The sequence below is a fragment of the Acanthamoeba castellanii genome (assembly GCF_000313135.1).
Source record: "Acanthamoeba castellanii str. Neff unplaced genomic scaffold scf7180000084745, whole genome shotgun sequence".
NCBI classification, from domain to species: domain Eukaryota; phylum Discosea; order Longamoebia; family Acanthamoebidae; genus Acanthamoeba; species Acanthamoeba castellanii.
Genome location: NW_004457592.1, coordinates 170,713 through 189,054, shown reverse-complemented (window position 1 = coordinate 189,054; position 18,342 = coordinate 170,713). Strand labels below are relative to the sequence as shown.

At 61.1% G+C, this 18,342-nt stretch overlaps 7 protein-coding genes across 7 annotated transcripts in view; 3 read left to right on the top strand and 4 right to left on the bottom strand.

Annotated features, from left to right (window-relative positions):
- Window positions 1-61: 61 nt before the first annotated feature.
- ACA1_182340 (uncharacterized protein) lies at window positions 62-3,068 on the top strand (the record flags this gene model as incomplete). Its single annotated transcript, XM_004345826.1, has 8 exons — window positions 62-251; window positions 383-1,032; window positions 1,149-1,313; window positions 1,421-1,542; window positions 1,689-1,968; window positions 2,112-2,222; window positions 2,334-2,698; window positions 2,810-3,068. The coding sequence occupies 8 exons, from the start codon at window positions 62-64 to the stop codon at window positions 3,066-3,068; spliced, it is 2,142 nt and encodes a 713-aa protein (XP_004345876.1).
- Window positions 3,069-3,132: 64 nt separating this feature from the next.
- On the bottom strand, window positions 3,133-4,414 carry ACA1_182330 (MED6 mediator sub complex component protein; the record flags this gene model as incomplete). The annotated part of the gene is made up of 6 exons (XM_004345825.1): window positions 3,133-3,189; window positions 3,352-3,449; window positions 3,571-3,724; window positions 3,819-3,946; window positions 4,084-4,171; window positions 4,259-4,414. The coding sequence occupies 6 exons, from the start codon at window positions 4,412-4,414 to the stop codon at window positions 3,133-3,135; spliced, it is 681 nt and encodes a 226-aa protein (XP_004345875.1).
- Window positions 4,415-4,551: 137 nt separating this feature from the next.
- On the bottom strand, window positions 4,552-7,727 carry ACA1_182320 (adenylosuccinate synthase; the record flags this gene model as incomplete). The annotated part of the gene is made up of 11 exons (XM_004345824.1): window positions 4,552-4,602; window positions 4,718-4,796; window positions 4,903-5,002; window positions 5,566-5,672; window positions 5,734-5,929; window positions 6,016-6,172; window positions 6,252-6,473; window positions 6,573-6,823; window positions 6,926-7,066; window positions 7,149-7,389; window positions 7,671-7,727. 11 exons carry the CDS (start codon window positions 7,725-7,727, stop codon window positions 4,552-4,554), a joined length of 1,602 nt encoding a protein of 533 aa, XP_004345874.1.
- A 198-nt stretch (window positions 7,728-7,925) lies between these two features.
- ACA1_182310 (Adenylosuccinate lyase 1, putative) lies at window positions 7,926-10,034 on the top strand (the record flags this gene model as incomplete). Its single annotated transcript, XM_004345823.1, has 7 exons — window positions 7,926-8,043; window positions 8,121-8,245; window positions 8,336-8,534; window positions 8,609-8,750; window positions 8,901-9,150; window positions 9,233-9,391; window positions 9,471-10,034. The coding sequence occupies 7 exons, from the start codon at window positions 7,926-7,928 to the stop codon at window positions 10,032-10,034; spliced, it is 1,557 nt and encodes a 518-aa protein (XP_004345873.1).
- Window positions 10,035-10,152: 118 nt separating this feature from the next.
- ACA1_182300 (uncharacterized protein) lies at window positions 10,153-15,395 on the bottom strand (the record flags this gene model as incomplete). The annotated part of the gene is made up of 11 exons (XM_004345822.1): window positions 10,153-10,353; window positions 10,493-11,257; window positions 11,333-11,601; window positions 11,693-12,217; window positions 12,292-12,569; window positions 12,655-14,009; window positions 14,081-14,483; window positions 14,604-14,793; window positions 14,884-15,062; window positions 15,203-15,247; window positions 15,334-15,395. 11 exons carry the CDS (start codon window positions 15,393-15,395, stop codon window positions 10,153-10,155), a joined length of 4,272 nt encoding a protein of 1,423 aa, XP_004345872.1.
- Window positions 15,396-15,725: 330 nt separating this feature from the next.
- Window positions 15,726-16,560, bottom strand: ACA1_182290 (uncharacterized protein; the record flags this gene model as incomplete). Its single annotated transcript, XM_004345821.1, has 4 exons — window positions 15,726-15,923; window positions 16,066-16,216; window positions 16,312-16,424; window positions 16,504-16,560. The coding sequence occupies 4 exons, from the start codon at window positions 16,558-16,560 to the stop codon at window positions 15,726-15,728; spliced, it is 519 nt and encodes a 172-aa protein (XP_004345871.1).
- Window positions 16,561-16,984: 424 nt separating this feature from the next.
- The window catches only part of ACA1_182280 (RNA recognition motif domain containing protein), a gene marked incomplete at both ends in the record, with an annotated part of 2,154 nt that continues 796 nt past the window's right edge, over window positions 16,985-18,342 (top strand). Inside the window, 4 exons of the mRNA XM_004345820.1 lie at window positions 16,985-17,267; window positions 17,371-17,467; window positions 17,583-17,694; window positions 17,808-18,210. Of these exons, the coding sequence (XP_004345870.1) occupies window positions 16,985-17,267; window positions 17,371-17,467; window positions 17,583-17,694; window positions 17,808-18,210 (895 nt within the window). The remainder of the gene's footprint in view (window positions 17,268-17,370; window positions 17,468-17,582; window positions 17,695-17,807; window positions 18,211-18,342) is intronic.

Here is an 18,342-nt window from a genome sequence, read left to right as displayed (position 1 = left end):
CCACATCTTTGGTTAGCGTTCCGTTCAGCACATCGAGGTGAGCAGCGAGGACTAGTTCGTGATGGCCGATTCGAAGAGGAAGCGCGGAGGAAAAGGTAACGCCACCGGGGCGAAGAAGGATGACAGCGCCCGCTTCGCCGCCGATGATGCCAGATGGGGCCGTGGCGGCAAGGGCGAAGGGCGAGGCGGCAAGGTTCGTCTGGACTCCCGATTCGCGGACCTCTTCACCAATCCCGATTTTGCAGAGACTTGTACGCTCATCTCAGTCAGGCCAATCTTTCGTTCCATTTTTGTTGCGATTTTTATTTACATTTTTATTTTGATCTAAATAAATAAAAAATAAATAAAAACCACACACTGATGTGTTCAACTTTGGCTGCAGTCGAGTTGGACCCGCTGGGCCGGCCCGTGAAGGCCGAGGAGTCCACCGCGCAACGGCTGCGCCGGGTGTACGAGCTCGACCCCGACGTCCTCGAAAAGGCCAACGAGGCCCAGCAGCAGCAGCAGCGGCAAGAGGGAGAGGCAGAAGTGGAAGTAGAGGAGCACGCCACGACCGAGGCCGACGCGGAGGTGGTGCACGACGAAGAGGAGGAGCCGAAGCTGCCAAAGAAGAAGGTGGCAGCCAAGAAGGCCGCAGCGGCCGCCAAGACGGCGACGCAGAAGAAAACGAAGAAGAAGAAGGCCGCCGCCGCCGCCGAGCCCGAGGCAGCGGAGAAGGAGGAGGAGGGGGAGGAGGAGGGGGAGGAGACGCGTCGGCTGGCGGTGTGCAAGTGCGACTGGGACAAGGTGCGGGCGGTGGACATCCTGGTCCTGCTCCAGTCGTTCGTGCCGGCCACGGGCGCCATCCTGGGCGTCACGGTCTACCCGTCGCGCCTCGGCCAGCAGCGCCTCGACGAGGAGGCCAAGCACGGCCCGCAGAGCATCTTCCGCCAAAAGGGCAGCAGCAGCCACCACCACCACTACAACAACAACAGGCGCCCGCGCGGCGCCCAATCCGGCGACATCGACGAGGAGAAGCTCCGCCAATACGAGGTACCACGCACGACACGCACGACACGCACCGCACGCACGCACGCTCTCCCATCACATGGTGGCTAACACGTGTGTCGTGTGTGTTGTCGTGTTGTGTGGGTGTGTGCGGTGCGCAGCTGGAGAAGCTGGACTACTACTACGCGGTGGTGGAGTGCGACTCGCCGGCGACGGCCGGGGAGATCTACAAGGCCTGCGACGGCCTCGAGTTCGAGCGGTCGAGCAACGTGCTCGACCTCTCCTTCATCCCCGACGACGTCACCTTCGACCTCCCGCCTCGCGAGGTTCCGCCCCCCCCCCGCCCTCTCCCGATGATTCGTGATTGCTCGAGTTTCTCACACGACCAACGACACGACCACCGACACGACACACGTCGAACACACGCGCACAGTCGGCGCGGGAGATTCCGTCGAACTACGAGGCGCCCACGTACTACACATCGGCCCTCCAGCACTCCAAGGTGGAGCTCACGTGGGACGCCGACGACACCCACCGGCGCCGCGTCATGCAAAAGTGCGCATACCTGCCCCCTCCCATTTTTGGCATTCCCCCCCCAACCAAACAGCAGCAGCAGCAGCTGCTCTCTTGACCGACTGACTAACTCTGAATTTCCATGTGTGTGATGGCGGCGGCGGCGGTGAATGAATGGCGGCGTTCAGGGCCAAGCTGTCGGCGGAGGAGCTGAAGATGTCGGACTTCAAGGCCTACCTGGCGTCGGATTCGGACGAGTCCGACCTGGACGACGACGAGGACGAGGGCGAGCCCCAGTTCGTGTTCGAGCTCGAGACGCCCGCCGGCGTCGAAGAGACCGCCGCCGCCGCGCAGAAGAAGAAGAGCAAGAAGAAGAGCGACGAGAAGATCGACCCCAAGCGGCGCGACAAGTACCGCGCCCTCCTGGGCGCCCTCGACCAGGACGAGGAGGAGCAGCAGGACATGGAGGTACGCACGCCAGTGTGCTCTTCTATTACTGTGTCGTGTGTCGTGTGTCGTGTGCGTGTGTGTGTGTCTGTGTGCGTGTGTGTGTTTGTGTGTGTCTGATCACGCCACCATCGCTCACCTCACGACACTTGCGATTGGTGCAGATCACGTTCGTGCCGGGCCTGAGCGAGAAGGTGCAGGGCCTGCTCGACGCCAAGGACAACCCCGACGCCCTCAAGCGGAAGCGGAAGCGCGAGCCCGCCCCCAAGACCCTCGTACACACATTCCCCAACCCAAATCTCGATTTCTTTCTTTCATTCTTTGGCTGACGATGCTGTTTATTGGTTGCATTGCAACAACCACAACCACCACAACCACAACCACAGGAGAGCGACGAGGATTCGGACTTCTTTGAGGGCGCGGGCGAGTTCGACGGCGACCGCCATTCGGAGGACGAGGAGGCCGAGCGGCGGAAGCGGGGCGGCAACAAAAAGAAGGCGCGCGGCGGGAAGAAGACGGAGGAGGAGCGCAGGCAGGAGGCCGAGCTGGCCCTGCTCACCCTCGACGAGGACATCCACAGGGCCGCCCACAAGCGGACCGCCGACGACGCCACCGGCGGCAAGCCCAAGGGCCGCAGCGCGCGCCGGGCCAAGGCCCGGGAGGAGGCCAAGGCCGCCGCCGACCTCGACCTCAAGGACCCGCGATTCCGCGAGCTCGTCACCTCACCCGAGTTTGCCATCGATCCCACCAGGTACGTCCATTCATGAATGCACCTGCACCGCTTCACACACACGCGCGACGTGATGCGCCGCCGGCTGATGGTTGACGTCAACGCGTTGCTTTTGTCGCCTCGTCTCTGCAGGATCAAGAAGAACAGCGAGACCGTCAACAAGATCCTCGTGGAGCGATCGCGCGTGCGGGCCGAAGCCGGTGGTGCGGCCTCGTCGGAGGCGAAGACGGTCGCCGGCGGCAACAGTAAGGGTCCGTTCAGCGATTCCTCGCTCAGCGACCTCGTTTCCTCGGTCAAGGTCAAGGGACTCGGGCCGGCCAAGGGCCGCAAGGGCCGCGCGGCGACCACCACCACGACCGTCACCGCCACCGCCACCAAACGAAGCAAGTAAACGACTTCCACATGCGGAAATCTTCAACCTCGACCTTTTGGTTTTGTTTTATGTGCCATCAAAATCAGAGATCGACAAGACGTCGCTTCTTGGTGCCCGCAGTGTCTCCTGGTCGCTTGCCCTGCGCTCGACCTCCAGCAGCTGCGGGCGGTGGTGGTCGTACAACCTCGCCCGGCAGTGGAAACTGTGTGCCCCCCCCCATCCAACCGCCGAAACAAACAGACCTGAGGTGAGTGCCGGACCAGCTGCGTCCGCGTCTGGGGCGAGGGGGGAATGGGCGAACCTGGCCCACGATGGAATTGAGGATGCGCGAGGACCGGTCGGCCGTCTGCTGCAGCCGATAGAGCTCCTCTTGCGTCTTCTCCGGCACCGCCGCATCGTCTGTGTGGGTGCAGATTAGACACACACGACACACGACACACGACACACGCGACACACGCGACACGATGCGCCAAATTAGACATTAAAAAAATGACGACAAGGTCGCGTGGTGGGTGGGCACCTTCTGGGCGATCGGGATCCTCGTCGGCGGATGGCTGGGCGGCGTCGGTAGCGGCGGTGAAGTCGTAGGAGTAGTTGGGCTCCGTCGAGGGGTCGAACCGCACCGCAGCGCTCACCATGCGGAAGGCCTCCTCCAGGTGGTACGAGCACGTCGTCTGTCGTCGCCGTCATCGATGCCGGCGTCACGCCAACAAACGCGATCAATCACAGAGCTGCAGCATATATGAAAACGTATATATTATAACGTACCATGCGGGCTGTGAGCACGTGCTGGATGGTGGGGCACTGGTAGACTGTGCCGTGCATGACGTAGTAGTAGGTTTGCGGGTGCGCCAGGTCGGGGCTCTCTCGGATCTGCTTGCAGAGCAAGAAGATCCCTGCACGGTGTGGTAGATGGTAGTTTGTTGGATGTTGTTGTTGATGTTGGATGTGGGAAGAGTAGCGTGCACGCCCCATGGCATGCATCAGCACGCCCACCCCTCAAGAAGGCCAAGCAAGTAGAGGGGAGGGAAACCTTGCGCCTCGTCGGCGTAGCGGATCTCGTACTCGAGGCCAGTCATGGCCCGCAGCAGCGACATGTCGCGCTCTTGCATGCGCAGCAACTGCCTCCCCAATCAATAATAATAATTGATATTGTATGATTTATAATTATTTATCTGGCCATTAAATCTAATCGTGAATGACGGTACCTCGTTGTTGCATGACTTGTCATAAAAGTCGGAGGCGCTGAAGAAGTCGAGCACGTTGTGAGGACCCAAAGGTCCGCCAAACCACGAGGGGTGCACGAAACACACGCCCAAGCGTGCTTCATCGTCTCCTCCCTGCTCCTGCTCTTGCGGATCCATCCAAAAGAATGGACAAAAAGAATCATTTTCCTCCTCCTACGTTTATTTTTCCAGCACGGAGCTGCAGAGGCACAAAAGAGTAAACAGTGGGATGAAGAGTGCGGTGTGGTTGACGGTGGTGCTCTACACTTCATCATCTACTTGGGCTTCCGGATGGCCATGGCCTCGCGACCTGGTCCCACGCCCACCTGTGGCACAAAGCCACATCACCACCACCATTGGGACGCGCGTCAACACATCATCATCGGCATCAACATCATTGTGCAGGGATCGGTGGTGATGGTGCGCGTTCAGCGGACGTACCCAACCGATCGGGCAGCCCACGAGCTGCTCCACTCGCTCGACGTACTTGCGGGCCTCCGCGGGAAGATCCTCAAAGTACCTGCAAGTGTACGTTTGTACGCGCGTGTTGTGTTGTGTGTGTTGTGTCGGGTGTTGTTGGTAAGCCAAGGCAGGGAGGCAGGAGGGAGAGGGGGAGAAGAGCGAACCTGACGCCAGAGACGTCCTTCTTCCAGCCGGGCAGCGTCTCGTACTCGACCTCGACCTGGTCCAGGATCTCCAGGTTGGACGGATACGATGCGAGGTGCTCTACAAAAGAGAGGGAAAAAAGCGACGAAGAAAAGAAAAGAAAATCATCAGTGCGTGTCCGAGAGTACGTGTGTGATGTGTGTGGTGTGTGGTGTGTGGTGTGATGTGTGTGGTGTGTGGTGTGTGGTGTGTGGTGTGTGGTGTGTGGTGTGTGGTGTGTGGTGTGTGGTGTGTGTGTGTGTGTGTGTGTGTGTGTGTGTGTGTGTGTGTGTGTGTGTGTGTGTGTGTGTGGTGTGTGGTGTGTGTGTGTGGTGTGTGGTGTGTGGTGTGTGGTGTGTGGTGTGTGGTGTGTGGTGTGTGGTGTGTGGTGTGTGGTGTGTGGTGTGTGGTGTGTGGTGTGTGGTGTGTGGTGTGTGGTGTGTGGTGTGTGGTGTGTGGTGTGTGGTGTGTGGTGTGTGGTGTGTGGTGTGTGGTGTGTGGTGTGTGGTGTGTGGTGTGTGGTGTGTGGTGTGTGGTGTGTGGTGTGTGGTGTGTGGTGTGTGGTGTGTGGTGTGTGGTGTGTGGTGTGTGGTGTGTGGTGTGTGGTGTGTGGTGTGTGGTGTGTGGTGTGTGGTGTGTGGTACCTCCGTTGTACTTGTACGACGTGGCGATCTTGATCTCATCAAGGTCGGACAGCACGTCCAGCTTGGTCAGGTTCAACAGCGTGAAGTTGTTGATCATGTGCGCATATCTGTCATCAGAAGAGTGTGAGTGCGTGTGTGGTTGTGTGCGGTTGTGCGGCGGTTGCGTACTTTATGGCAAAGGCGTCGAGCCAACCGCATCGACGGGGCCGGCCGGTGGTGGTGCCGAACTCGTGGCCGATTTTGCGGATGCTCTCGCCCAGGTCGTCCTTGAGCTCCGTCGGGAACGGACCCGCGCCCACGCGCGTGGTGTAGGCCTTCACGATACCGATCACGCCGTCGATCTTGCTCGGCGCCAGACCCAGACCTGTTTCCACGCCGCACGCATTGAGCAAAACCAACACAACACGACACGACACGACCGCACGCGTGTGATGGGAGGGGTCGGTGTACCGGTGACGGCGCCGCCGATGGAGGCGTTGGAGGAGGTGACGTAGGGCCACGTGCCAAAGTCGATGTCGAGCATGGTGGCATTGGCGCCCTCCACCATGATGCGCTTGCCCTCGCCGTAGGCTTTGTTGATGTAGTGCACGCTGTCCACGATCATCGGCTGCGTGTCGTGTCGTGTGCGTACGTCGTCAGTCAACTCCATCCTAAATCCACCGCGCACACCACACACACCGGCGCACCTGAAGCTTGTGGGCGAAGGCCTTGTAGGCCTCGATCTCGTGGTTGAGGTTGACCTCGAGCGGGAACGAGCGCTGGTAGTACTCGACGAGCTTGGTCAGCTTCTCCGGCAGCGTGTCGGGGAAGCGCAGGTCGCCCACGCGAATGCCCACCCGACCGATCTTGGCCCCGTACGCCGGTCCGATGCCCTTGCGTGTCGTGCCAATCGACCCATCCTTGTTGCCCTGCCGCGTGCGGTCATGCGTGTGCGGTGGTGCGTGTGCGGTGACGCGTGTCAGCCCTCGTTCGGTGGCAAAGGCGAGGTGCGATGGGGGGGAGGGAACCTTCTTGGCGGCGTCTTCGAGGAAGGCGTCGATCTGCTGGTGGAAGTCGAACACGACGTGGGCGCGGTCGGAGAGCTTGACGCGTCCCTTGTAGTTGACGCCCTTCTCATCGAGCGACGTGAGCTCCTTGAGGAGCGTGGGCACGTGCACCACCGTGCCGTTGCCGATCAGGCACACGGGGCGCTCGTGCAGGATGCCCGACGGCAGCAGATGGAACGCGTACTTCTTCCCCTCCACGATCACAGTGTGTCCTGCGGACCACACACAACACACGGCACACACGGCACACACACAGCGTCACAACAGTGAGTGTCGGTGGTCACAGGAGCGTAAGAGTAAGGGGCCTGGTATACCGGCGTTGGAGCCGCCGGCGCAGCGTGCGATGATGTCAAAGTTGGCGCCGAGGACGTCGACCAGCTTGCCCTTGCCCTCATCGCCCCACTGGCCGCCCATCACGGCGATCACCTGCTCGGCCGCCACCCGCGAGATATTACCTGATGCGCACACAACACGCACACGACACACGACACATGTTAGCGATCACATTCCATGGATGCCATGGTCGGAAGGGGAGACCTTTTTTCTCGACCTTGGGCGTGGCGGGCTTCGGCTCCTCGACCTTGGGCTTCTCCACGGCCTCGGCGGCCGGGGTGGCGACCGCAGCTGCCGGGGCGGCCTCCTCGGTGGTGGTGGTGGAGGTGGCGGTCGAGTAGTTTCTCGCGGCCAGGTTGCGGCTCAGCACAGCGGTGCGGCCGGCTTGTGAGGCCCAAAAGAATGGAAAGGAAATGGTGTGAGCATGCGAGATGTTGCTAATTTCCTGGAATCGAGGATTAAAAATAAAGAGATAAATAGCGGTGTGAACGATGGCAAGCGGAAGGCATCTTGCGACGCAATGGCAAACAAAATGGTGCATGGCATTGAGAAATTAATAAATGAAAGGTTGCTCGTACCGAAGGACCAGGTACCATTGGCGGCCAGTGAGAAAGAACGAATGGATCCCTTGTGTTAAGAGGATGAAAGCCAGTCATTAGAAATTCCCTTTGGGATGAGTGCAAATGATTTGTTGAAATTAACAAAAATGGGCAGCATTGTTGGTACCTGGCCCACGGCACAACGCGCCGCCGATGGAGAGGTGCTGCCGAAGAAAGCACGCATGCTTTTTCAAGGTTCACAAGAAGGCTTGTGCTCTGCGTTGAAGGTGCGCTCAATACTGGCGCAGAGCTGAAAAACAGAATAAAGAAATGATTTCCTTTTGTCTTCGTTTTCGCATTTCGAAGAGATTAGAGGCAGCGTAGCATGAAGCGTGCAGGCGTGGTGACCAAGTGCGCGTGGCCTCTTGGCTCTGCCAGCACCATGAGGTCGGGTCTCGTCGGCGCCTCCTCGGCATCCCGACTCCTGCTTCGGCAAGCCGGTGGTGAGTCCCTGCTCCTGGCCACCGCCCGGCCTCTCGCCACTTCTTCCCACCGTGATGGTACCTCTCATCGACCGCCACCACAATACCATTCATCGATAAATCCCGCTACTCGAATCACATTTTGTTCTGCACAGTGTTTGAGAATCCCCTCGTAAGCCGCTACGCCAGTCGGGCCATGAGTGGCAACTGGTCCCCGCAGAAGAAGTTCTCCACCTGGCGCCGCCTGTGGCTCGCCCTCGCCGAGGCCCAGAAGGAACTCGTACGTGCACGCCCGTTCATCTTTCTGCCAAGGCAAGGCACCTTTTGTAGCGCGGTTTGTGGCGTTGCTCACCCGAGACTACACCACCAGGGTCTGCCGATCACGGAGAAGCAGCTGGCGGAGATGCGCGCGCACCTGGACGACATCGACTTCGCAGCGGCTGAGAAGAAGGAGAAGGAGGTGCGGCACGACGTTATGTCTCACATCCACGCCTTCGGCACCGTGTGCCCCACGGCCATGCCCATCATCCACCTTGGCGCTACCTCTTGCTACGTCACCGACAATACCGGTACGCACACGCACACGCATGCACCATCGCACACGGCCTGGGCGTGAACTGACGCGGGCGTTGCGAGAGTACAGATCTGATTCAGCTGCGGGACGGGCTGCGTATCGTGCAGCAGCACATGCTGCAGCTGATGCAGCACCTCCGCGAGGTCTCCCTCCGCTACAAGGACCTCCCCACCCTCGGGTTCACCCACTACCAGCCCGCCCAGCTTGTCACGTACCCACACCACGCGGCCACTCTCTCGCCCGCCCGTCGTTTCCACCCCTGAAAGCTGTGTTCGTGTCGTGCTGTGCGCATGCGTGTCGTGTCGTGTGTGTGTGTGTGTGTGTGTGTGTGTGTGTGTGTGTGTGTGTGTGTGTGTCGTAGTGTGGGCAAGCGAGCGACGCTGTGGCTGCAGGACCTCCTGTTCGACTACGAGCAGCTGAGCGAGCGCGCCAATCGTCTGCCGTTCCTCGGCGTCAAGGGCACGACCGGCACGCAGGCGTCATTTTTGGAGCTCTTCAACGGCGATCACAACAAAGTGCGAGAGCTGGACCGTCGCGTGACGGAGATGATGGGCTTCAACAAGTCGCTGGGCGTGTCCGGTCAGACCTACACCCGCAAGATCGACTATCAGGTACATACCGCACACGCACACGCACACGCACACGCACTGTGGGTGGTACGACTCACAAGACAGATGCGCCCTTGCGGTGCAGGTGCTGAGCTCGCTCTCGGCGGTGGCCCAATCGCTGAACAAGATGGCGGTGGACATCCGGCTGCTGATGAACCTGAAGGAGATCGAGGAGCCCTTCGAGAGCAAGCAGATCGGCTCCAGCGCCATGGCCTACAAGCGCAACCCCATGCGCTGGTACTGCGTACCTTCGCCTCCTCTCTTGCCAACCCGCCCTTCACCTCACCGTGCGTGTGCGGTCGTGTGCGTGCCTGCGCAGTGAGCGGATCTGCGGGCTGGCTCGGTACGTGATCTCGCTGACGGACAACGCGGCGCACACGCACGCCAATCAGTGGTTCGAGCGCACCCTCGACGACTCTGCCAACCGCCGACTGTCCCTGCCCGAGGCCTTCCTCGCCACCGACGTCATTCTGCGCGTCGCCTGCAACGTCGTCGACGGCCTCCAGGTGTGGCCGCTGGTGATCAAGAAGCACATCGACGCCGAGCTCCCGTTCATGGCGACGGAGAACATCCTCATGGCAGCGGTCAAGGCCGGCGGCGACCGCCAGGCCCTCCACGAGTCGATCCGTGAGCACTCGATGGAGGCCGGGCGGTTGGTCAAGGAGCAGGGCCTCGACAACGACCTCATCGAGCGCATCCGCAACGACCCGCACTTTGCCGCCGTGCGACACAAGATCGACGACATGCTCGACCCGGCCAAGTTCGTCGGCCGTGCGCCGCAGCAGGTCGAGGAGTTCGTGCGCGACGAGGTCGATCCAGTCCTTGCCCGCGACGCTCACCTCCTCCGCGACTTTGACCACAAGACCGCCGCCCAGCTCCACGTCTAAGCGAGGCCAGTGGAGTGTAACACTCGCACGAAGAAAGATGATGATAATGACGCATCGTGCTGTGTGAAAGGCTCTGTGTATTGTGTCGAGTTTGTGAATGTGTTGTTGGTGTGTGTTCTCAGTTTTGCTTGGTGGCACGAGGGTGTCGGCCGGCCTGGGCATTGTTTCGTCGGGCCTGTTCGGCCTGCTGCTGTTGCTGCTGGTGCAGCTGCTGCTGAAGGTGAAGGTGCTGCTGCTGTTGCTGAAGGTGCTGCTGATGTTCTGGTGTCACCCGCTTGCCGTGCACCACATCCATCCCTCCGTTCTGGTACAGTGCCGCCTGCTACTCTCACAACACCACCACAAACTATCATCAGTCATGAGCCACCACCACAACTACACACCGATGATGATGATGATGATGATGATGATGATGATGATGATGATGATGATGATGATGATGATGATGATGAACGCACCTGTTGCTGGTGGTACTGATGCTGCAGGAGGGCCTGGTGCTGGGAGGCGGCCGAGGCGGCAAAATTGAAGCCCGGTGGGGCCATGAGGGGCATGCCCGCACCCGGTGGCGTGACGCCGGCCCGCGGGTTGGGTCCCATACCGGCACCGGCGCCGCCGGCAAGGCCGGGCGGCATCTGGCCCACCATGGGCGGACCGCCGCCGGGGGCCATGCCCGGGGGCGCCATCGGGAACGCGCGCGCGTAGGCCCCGGCCCAGGCGCTCTCGCTCATGGATCGCATGTCGAACGCGATGCCCTGGCCCATGATCGCCGGGTCGTGGAACGGACCGCCGCCGCCCGAGAGAGGCGCCGTCGGTTGGGTGCCGTTGGGCTGTCCGCTGGGCTTTCGCGCGGCGGCACCGGCGGCCTTGGTGCTCTGCGGGCCACTGCCGGCGCCCGCGGGATAGCCGGGCGCCGGTGTGTTGATTCGCTGCTGCTGGAGCTGCTGCTGAAGGTGGTGCTGCTGCTGTTGCTGCTGATGGTGGAGCTGCTGCTGGTGGTGGTGGAGATGCTGCGGGTGGGGCTGCTGGCCGATGGGTGGGGAGGAGTTTGAAGACGACGACGAAGTGGACGAGGTCGACGACTTCTTGGCCTGCTGGGCGTAGGACATGGGCACCGGCTGCTGCTGCTTGCCCGAGGGATCCTTCAGCGGAAGATTCTGCTGCTGCTGGCCCTTACGCTGCTGCTGCTGCTGCTGCATCTGGGCCTCCTGCTGCTTGGCCAACGCCTGCTGCTACCCATTTCAAAAATGAGGAATGAGAAAAATGCCATCAATGTAGCGGCTAGCGTGGGTGAGTAGTACCATGGCCATCTGCTGCTGCTGCTGCTGCTGGAGGAGGAAGGAGTCCTGCTGCTGCTGCTGCTGCTGCTGCTGCTGCATGCCGGGCGGACCCCACACCCCTCCGGCGCTCTTGCCGTTGGGCGGGAAGCCCTGGGGCGCCTTCTGCTGCTGGGGCTGCGGCTGGGGCACCATCGTGGGCGGACCCCACGGAGACGACGGGTTGAAGATGGGCGACATCGACTGCTTGTGATGCGGCGCACCGTACACACCCATCGGCGCGCCCCAGTTCCCTGCAGACCGCACGCACGCGTGATCACGAAGAACGCCAGTCAACAAACCGCACACCACCGCACACGCACAGATGTGGGCAAAAATGCGTACCTTGGTCGCGGAAGGGGACGTGCGCAGGGAGGCCGGGCACGGGCACGGGCACGGGCGGCTGCGGGCCGGCCCCGCCCGACGACGGCGGCGACGGGCCGACCGGCGCGAAGCTGATGTTGACCGTGGCCGGGAACAGCGCGCGGAAGGCTTCCCGCACCGAGTCGGCCACCGGCGGCTCCTTCCGATGCGACTGCTGCGGCTGAGGTTGGGCCTGTGGCAGCTGCTGCTGCTGTGACGTCGACGGTGCCTGGGCGGGCTGCTGGCCGGCGTGGTGCACCATCTGCGGAGGCGGTACGCCGGCGCCGGGGACAGGGGTGCCGTAGCCCAGCGGCGGGGGCGGGCCGGGCGGCATTCCGCCGGCGGCGTAGGCGCCGGGCGGGAGGGGCATCCCGGCGAGGGAGGCCATCTGTTGGCGTCGCATGTACTCCGCCACGGTGATGTTGCCCAGAGGGGGCGTCGCCAACAGGCCCGCGCTCGGCGTGCTGCTGCTGCTGCTGCCACCGGACGCAGGACCGCCAAGCAGAGCTGTGTGTCGTGTCGTGTCGTGTCTCGTGAGCACATAGACACAACAGGGCCTGAGGCGAGCAAGGATGGCGCACCTTGGGCGGACATGTTGTCGATGCGCTGACCCTCGCCCTCGTCGCCGTCACCGCGTCTGCGGTGCTGGTGGTGGGGCGGGTGGTCGTCGCCCTCCTCGCTCTCCTCCATGGCGAAGCCGAAGCGCGAGCGCGAACGCTCGGTAGACACCGGCGCCACCGAGGATTTGCCGGCGGCGGCGGCAGCGGCCGGCGCGCGATCCTCGGCCGAAGGCATGCCCCAGAAGCCCGGCGGCGTCACCACGCCGCTGCCGCTCCTCACTACACGAGGCGATTGGGCGCTGCACAAACACAAAAGGCGCCGGGTGAGCAAAGACGACACGACCAACGACACGACACACAGGACATGAATGGAAACGCGCGTACCTGTCGGTTTTGACGACTGCGGAGCCGACGCCCCAGGCCGATTGGCTGCTGGGCACGGGCGCGGGGCTGGTGGTCCCCTCGTCGTCGCGGTTCTCCTCGTTCTCCCCTTCGTCTTCCTCCTCGGCGTCCTCCTCGTCGTCGTCCTCCTCGTCGTCGTCCTCGAATTCGATGTTGCTCTGCGTGATGAGGTCCTCGAGCCCGAGCTCGGCCCACGGGTCGAACGAGTCCTCGACATCGTCGTCGTGGTCCTCGGCATCGCTCTCGTTGTCGCTTGCGCTCGAGCGCACGCTGGCCGGCGTCGACACCACGCTCTCCCAGTTATCGGTCGACACCCGAGGACTGATCCGATTGACGGAGAGCGCCGGGGCGCCGCCGGGCTCCGTCTCGGAGGCGGCCTTTGTGTTGTGTGATGACGTCAGCAGCGCGCTGGCGGACTGGTGGAGCCGAGCCGCGGCGGGGAGCACGCTGCGGAGGAGCTCTTCGTCGTCGTCCTCCACGAGCTCGTCCCACACCGACGGTGGCGACGACGGACGGACCAGACCCGAGCCGGAGCCAGTCGTTGCTGGCGTGGCACCGGCACCGGCACCGGCAAAGCCGGGCGGCGGAGCGAAGCCTGGCGGCAGGCGTGTCGACGGCACCGCGGACGTCGACAGCGAGAGCGGATGGAGCAGCGCGGTGGTGGGCGACTTGGTGGGCAGGCCCGTCGATGACGCTGACAGGCCTGGCGGCATGCCGGGCGAACCGCCAGGGCTTGTCTGTTGCGTCGCGGCTTGCGAGCCACCAGAGGCGGCAGCGGCAGCGGCGGCATTGGCGCGCTTGTTGTTGGCGTTGTTGCCGCCCTTCTTGTCCTTCCGCTTGTTGCTGTCGCCCGAATCGGCGCCGTCCTTATCGGCCGAGGGCGTGGGCGTGACGTAGGTGGGCTCGATGATGACGAACTTGTTGTCCTTCTTGTTCTTGCGTGGCGCCGTGGTGCGCGCCTTCTTGGCCTGCGCCGCTGACGACACCGCGGCGGCGGTCGGGGCGACTGCCGACGAGGAGGTCGTGAGCGAGGTGCCTCCCTCCTGCTCGCCGCCGTCCGCAGCTGCGTCCGACTTGGCCTTGTTGCCCTTGCCCTTGCCCTGCCTGCTCTCCTTTTCCTTTTCCTTTCTCTCCTTTTCCTTCTCCTCCTTCTCCCGCTGTTCTCGGAGTTCCCGCTCCTTCTGCTCTCGCTCGCGCTGTTGCTGCAGCTGCAGCTGTTCCTTTTCTCGTTGCTGCTGTTCCTTTTCCCTTTCCATTTCCTTTTGTCGCTGTCGCTCGGCTTCCTTGGCGGCCTTGGCGGGTTGGGCCTCCGGGGCATCCGCGCCAGCGACTTCCGTCTGACGTAGGCACCGAGTGCGTGAGAACAGCGACACACACAACACACAGTGGGTGCCTTGAAGAAGCGTACCTTGGCAGCTCCCTTCTTCTTGGCTTCCTTCGTCTTGGCCGTGCTGGGTGTGACTTCCTTCTCCTTCTCCTGCTCCTTTTCCTTTGCTGTGTCGCCGCCGACGTCCGCCACTTCGGCCTTCTTCTCCTTGTTGGCCTTGGTGTCCTTCTTCTCTGGCGTCGTCGTCGACTTGGTCTCCTTCTCCTTGTCCCTCTTCTCCTCCTTTTGCTTGGCCTTGTTGCTCCGCTTCTCCTCCTTCTCCCTCTCGGCGTCCTTGTCCGTGTCGGCGTCGGCCGTGGACACCGCCGGCGGCGTACTGTCGACATCGCTTGGCTCTCGTGTCGACAGAACTGGCGCGGATTGCTTCAGCTTGCTGGCACCGCCCGCCGCACCCACAGCGGTCGCCGTGTTGGCTTTCGACGCCCTGCAAAGTACACATCACGCGACACGTCAGCATTCCGAACAATATCCACTCTTTCTCAAATATTCAACGAATGCATGGAATGACGACGCGTACCAGGAAGCGGTGGGCGGGAGGACGGACTGGGAGACGGTGGCCGCCTTGTCCTCGGATCGGGAGAGCGGGTTGACCGACGGCTTGGCTTTGACCGGGGGCGGCGGTGGCGTCGGGGTGGCGTTGGGGGTGGGCCACTCGTTGCAGTTGATCCGCACGGCAGGCGCCGTGGGCGCAGTCGGGATCTTGCTCCACGCCGGCTTCACCTGCTTGCTCCCTCCTGTTGGGTCTGCGCATACCACGACCACGGCGGTGAGCATCACCCACAGCGCAACACACACGGGACACACGACACACACAACACACAAACCTTTGGCTTGGGCATCGCTGCCATTGCTGTCCTTGTGGGCAGCATCGGAATCGGCGCTTCCGATCTCGCGCGCGGCAGATGGTGGCGGCTTGTTGCTGGATGGCGGGTGCCCGTTGGCCGGGGACGATCCCTCGTCGTCGGCCGCGTCCAGACCTGGCGGTGGCGGCAACCCGACCTTCCTGCTCGACGTCGATACAGAAAAGAGAGAAGAGAAAAGGGAAGAGAGAAGAGAAAACGAGAGAAGTGCACTTGTTCGTGAAAAGGCCAGAGATTTGGCGAATATTAGCGGCAGCGGCAGCGGCGGCGAGCGAGCGCATACCCTTCGAGCTGCGATGGATGGATCTTGTTGTGGAAACTGCTCTTACTGTGGTGGTTGGTGCAACGTTGAGAATGCAGGGTGAGATCGCGACATGAGGGTCCATGGTGGGGAGGTAGGGGTATGTGTCGCACCCAACGGCCATCTCCTCCTTGGTAAAGCTGACAGCTTCGTCGCCCAGCTCGTGCAGGTACATGCAATCGGGATTGGTACACGGTATGTGCTTGAGGAAGTAGGTGCAGTACTTGGTCGTGCCAAATGACGCCCTGCAACATGGACGAGAGATGCCACAAAGGGTGGAGGTGTCAGCGTCGCTCTCGCAGCTCCGCGCGCTACAGTTTAACGTGGTGGGCTTGCTCGAGGAGGAGCAAGCGCAGCGACGTGCCGGCCACAGGCATAACAAATAAAACCGTTTGTTTGATTGATTTACGTCTCCGGAGCGCAACATGTTGAAAACAGCGCAAATTTGTGCTGTGAATTGAAAGAAGAAAGATATGAACGTGGCGGGAGAGCGGAGAGATTTTTCTTACCTGAGGGTTCGTCCGCCGAGCCACGCACCATCCACCGCCTTGATCGCCGTCAGGGCGTCTGGCGGACGGAAGTAGGTAACATACGCACTGACGCTGGGTCCGCCCGGCGAGCTTATGTTGTAGAGGTTGTTCTTATTTACAACGACCTTCTGGATCTTGCCATACTGCCCAAAGTACTCCGGCTTGCGAAGGATCTGCGCACATTAAAAGGCAGCGTAAGATGAAATGGCAGCGTTGGGTGTTTGGGGGGGGGTAGAGAAGAGAAGAAAATGCGAGGCAAGAAGAGGAGTTAAAGGCAGTGGAGAAGTGATGAAGGGCAGGGAGGGGAGAGGGTACCTCTTCCTTGGCAACGCTGAGGGCAAGATTGGTGATGTAAACGAGATTCTTCTGAATGACTCGAACATTCGCAAGATTCTTCCTGCTAACCTTGTCCTCCTTCTTTCGCTTCTTCTCCTTCTCCTTCTTCCTGGCAAGCTGTTGCGCGATTCTGCCATCATTACGAGTATATGCGAAGGAATGAAGAAAATTAGAAGAAATGCAGGGGCAGACACGCAAGGGGGGGAGGCAGGAAAGATGGCGCACTCTTCAGCGTTGGGAGGGGTGAAGGTGTAGTTCTCCTCTTCGTAGGTTTGGCGACAGGCAGGGCATTTGCCATTCAAATTTTCTTTTACCTCATGCCAGCAAAAGCGGCACATCTGCGCGACAGAACCCAGAGGTGAAAAAAAAGATTAAAAAGAGGGCCGCATCGAGGGCAGCTGGGAGGGGGTGGTCTACCTGGTAGCCGCACTGACAGGGCTTGAAGTTGCGATCGCCTACGTCCAGTTCGTCCATGCAAAGTGGGCAAAGGAGTTCATCCTCGCCATCCGATCTGTCTGAATCGTACGACATTATTGTTGCGTGGATAATTAATTGTTGGGGTCGCTTCGGTGGGCAAAACTGAGTAAGTGTGGGCCGCGGCTGTTGGTTCGAGTTGTGTTGGATGGTTTTGGGGCGGGGAAGCGTTGGCTGGGAGATGGGATGTGATGCGCTGCTGGCAGGCTCGCGTCTGTGGGGTCGCGACTTCGCTGCGTTTGCGGAGAATTCAAAAACCAACAAAAAAAGTGTTTTCCTGTCGACATATCACCATTTTCCTTCTATTTCTCTCCAATTCGATTAATCAGCAAAAAGCAAGATTGGCCATTGCTGGCCATCTATCTATCGTTGGAGAGGTGGTGCTCAAGAGGTGGCAGCACAACGGTGCCGTTGAAGAAGTCAGATGCAAGAGAACGCTCCTTGGCCGTCTGACCCCAATGGTGGCCACAGTGCCGGCAATGGCACCGGCGGAGGTGGCAATCGCGACGGCTTCCAGCACCAGCACCACCACCAGCAGCAAAGGGTCCAATACGACGTGGGGGACGAGCCGCCTCTCGAGTACGGCATCTTCGTGTCCGACATCGCGCGAGGCGTAACAGATCAGGAGCTCAAAGATGCCTTCTCATCGGCGGGACAGGTCACAGATGCTCTCGTCGTGAAGAACAAATTCACCGGCGAAACCAAAGGTCTGGACACCCCCTGTCTTCATTCTTCTCCTCCCAATTTAACCTTGATCTTGTTGATTATTTATTCATCTATTATTTATATTTTTATTTGAATATTCTGCAGGGTTTGGGTTTGTAAAGTTCGCGACGTTGGACGCGGTCCACGCCGCTCTCGACATGGCCGTCCTGCCATCGTTTCGAGATGCCGTGTCGGCCCGGGTGTACGTTCTCCCTCCGCTTTTCGTTCTCTCTCGCTTTCGCTTTCGCTCTCGTCCCCCAGCCGAGCCAACTCTCTGCGCTCCTCCTCCTCCAACCGTTCGTGCGATGAACACACAGACAAACGGTGAAGGTGGTGCGAGCCGATCCCAAGAACGTGCTCTACGTGGGCAACATCCCGCGCGGCCTCTCCGAAGACGACGTCCGGCTCGCGCTCCAGGAGGCCACCACGGTTCGACCATTCCCCTCTTCACCACCGCGTGTGTGTCGTGTGTCGTGTGTGAGTGTGAGTGCGTGTGTCGTGTGGCTGAAGCTGAAGCTGACCGGCGTCGGCGGCGGAGGTAGACGTATGAGGTGACCAAGTTCAAGCTGTGCACGACCCTCGAGGGCGAGTCGAAGGGCTACGGGTGGGCCACCTTCAAGGACCACAAGTGCGCCGTGCAGGGCATGCGGCTGCTCCAGTCAACGCCCGTGTTCGGGCTCTACCTCAACGTCCACATGGCCGAGCCGCGCACGCAGGAGGAGGACATGCTCGCGCGCGTCAAGTCGCTGTTCGTGCGCGGCGTGTCGCCCACGACCAACGCCGAAGCCATGAAGGCCTTCTTCGGCGACGGCTGCGAGAAGGTGGTCATCCCCCTCGACGTCACCACACGGGCCGTGCTCGGCCACGCCTTCGTCCACTTTGCCACCCGGCAGCAGGCCGAAGCCGCCATGCAGCGCTGCCAGAACGCCACCCTCGAGGGCGAATGTACCGCTCCACTCATATCTCGCTCACATGTCGTGTGCGTGTGCGGTGGTGCGTGTGCGTTTGCGTGTGCGTTCCACGACTCATCTCCTCGTGTGTTTTGTTTTGTTTTGTGCGTTGACTCGTGCAGCTCAA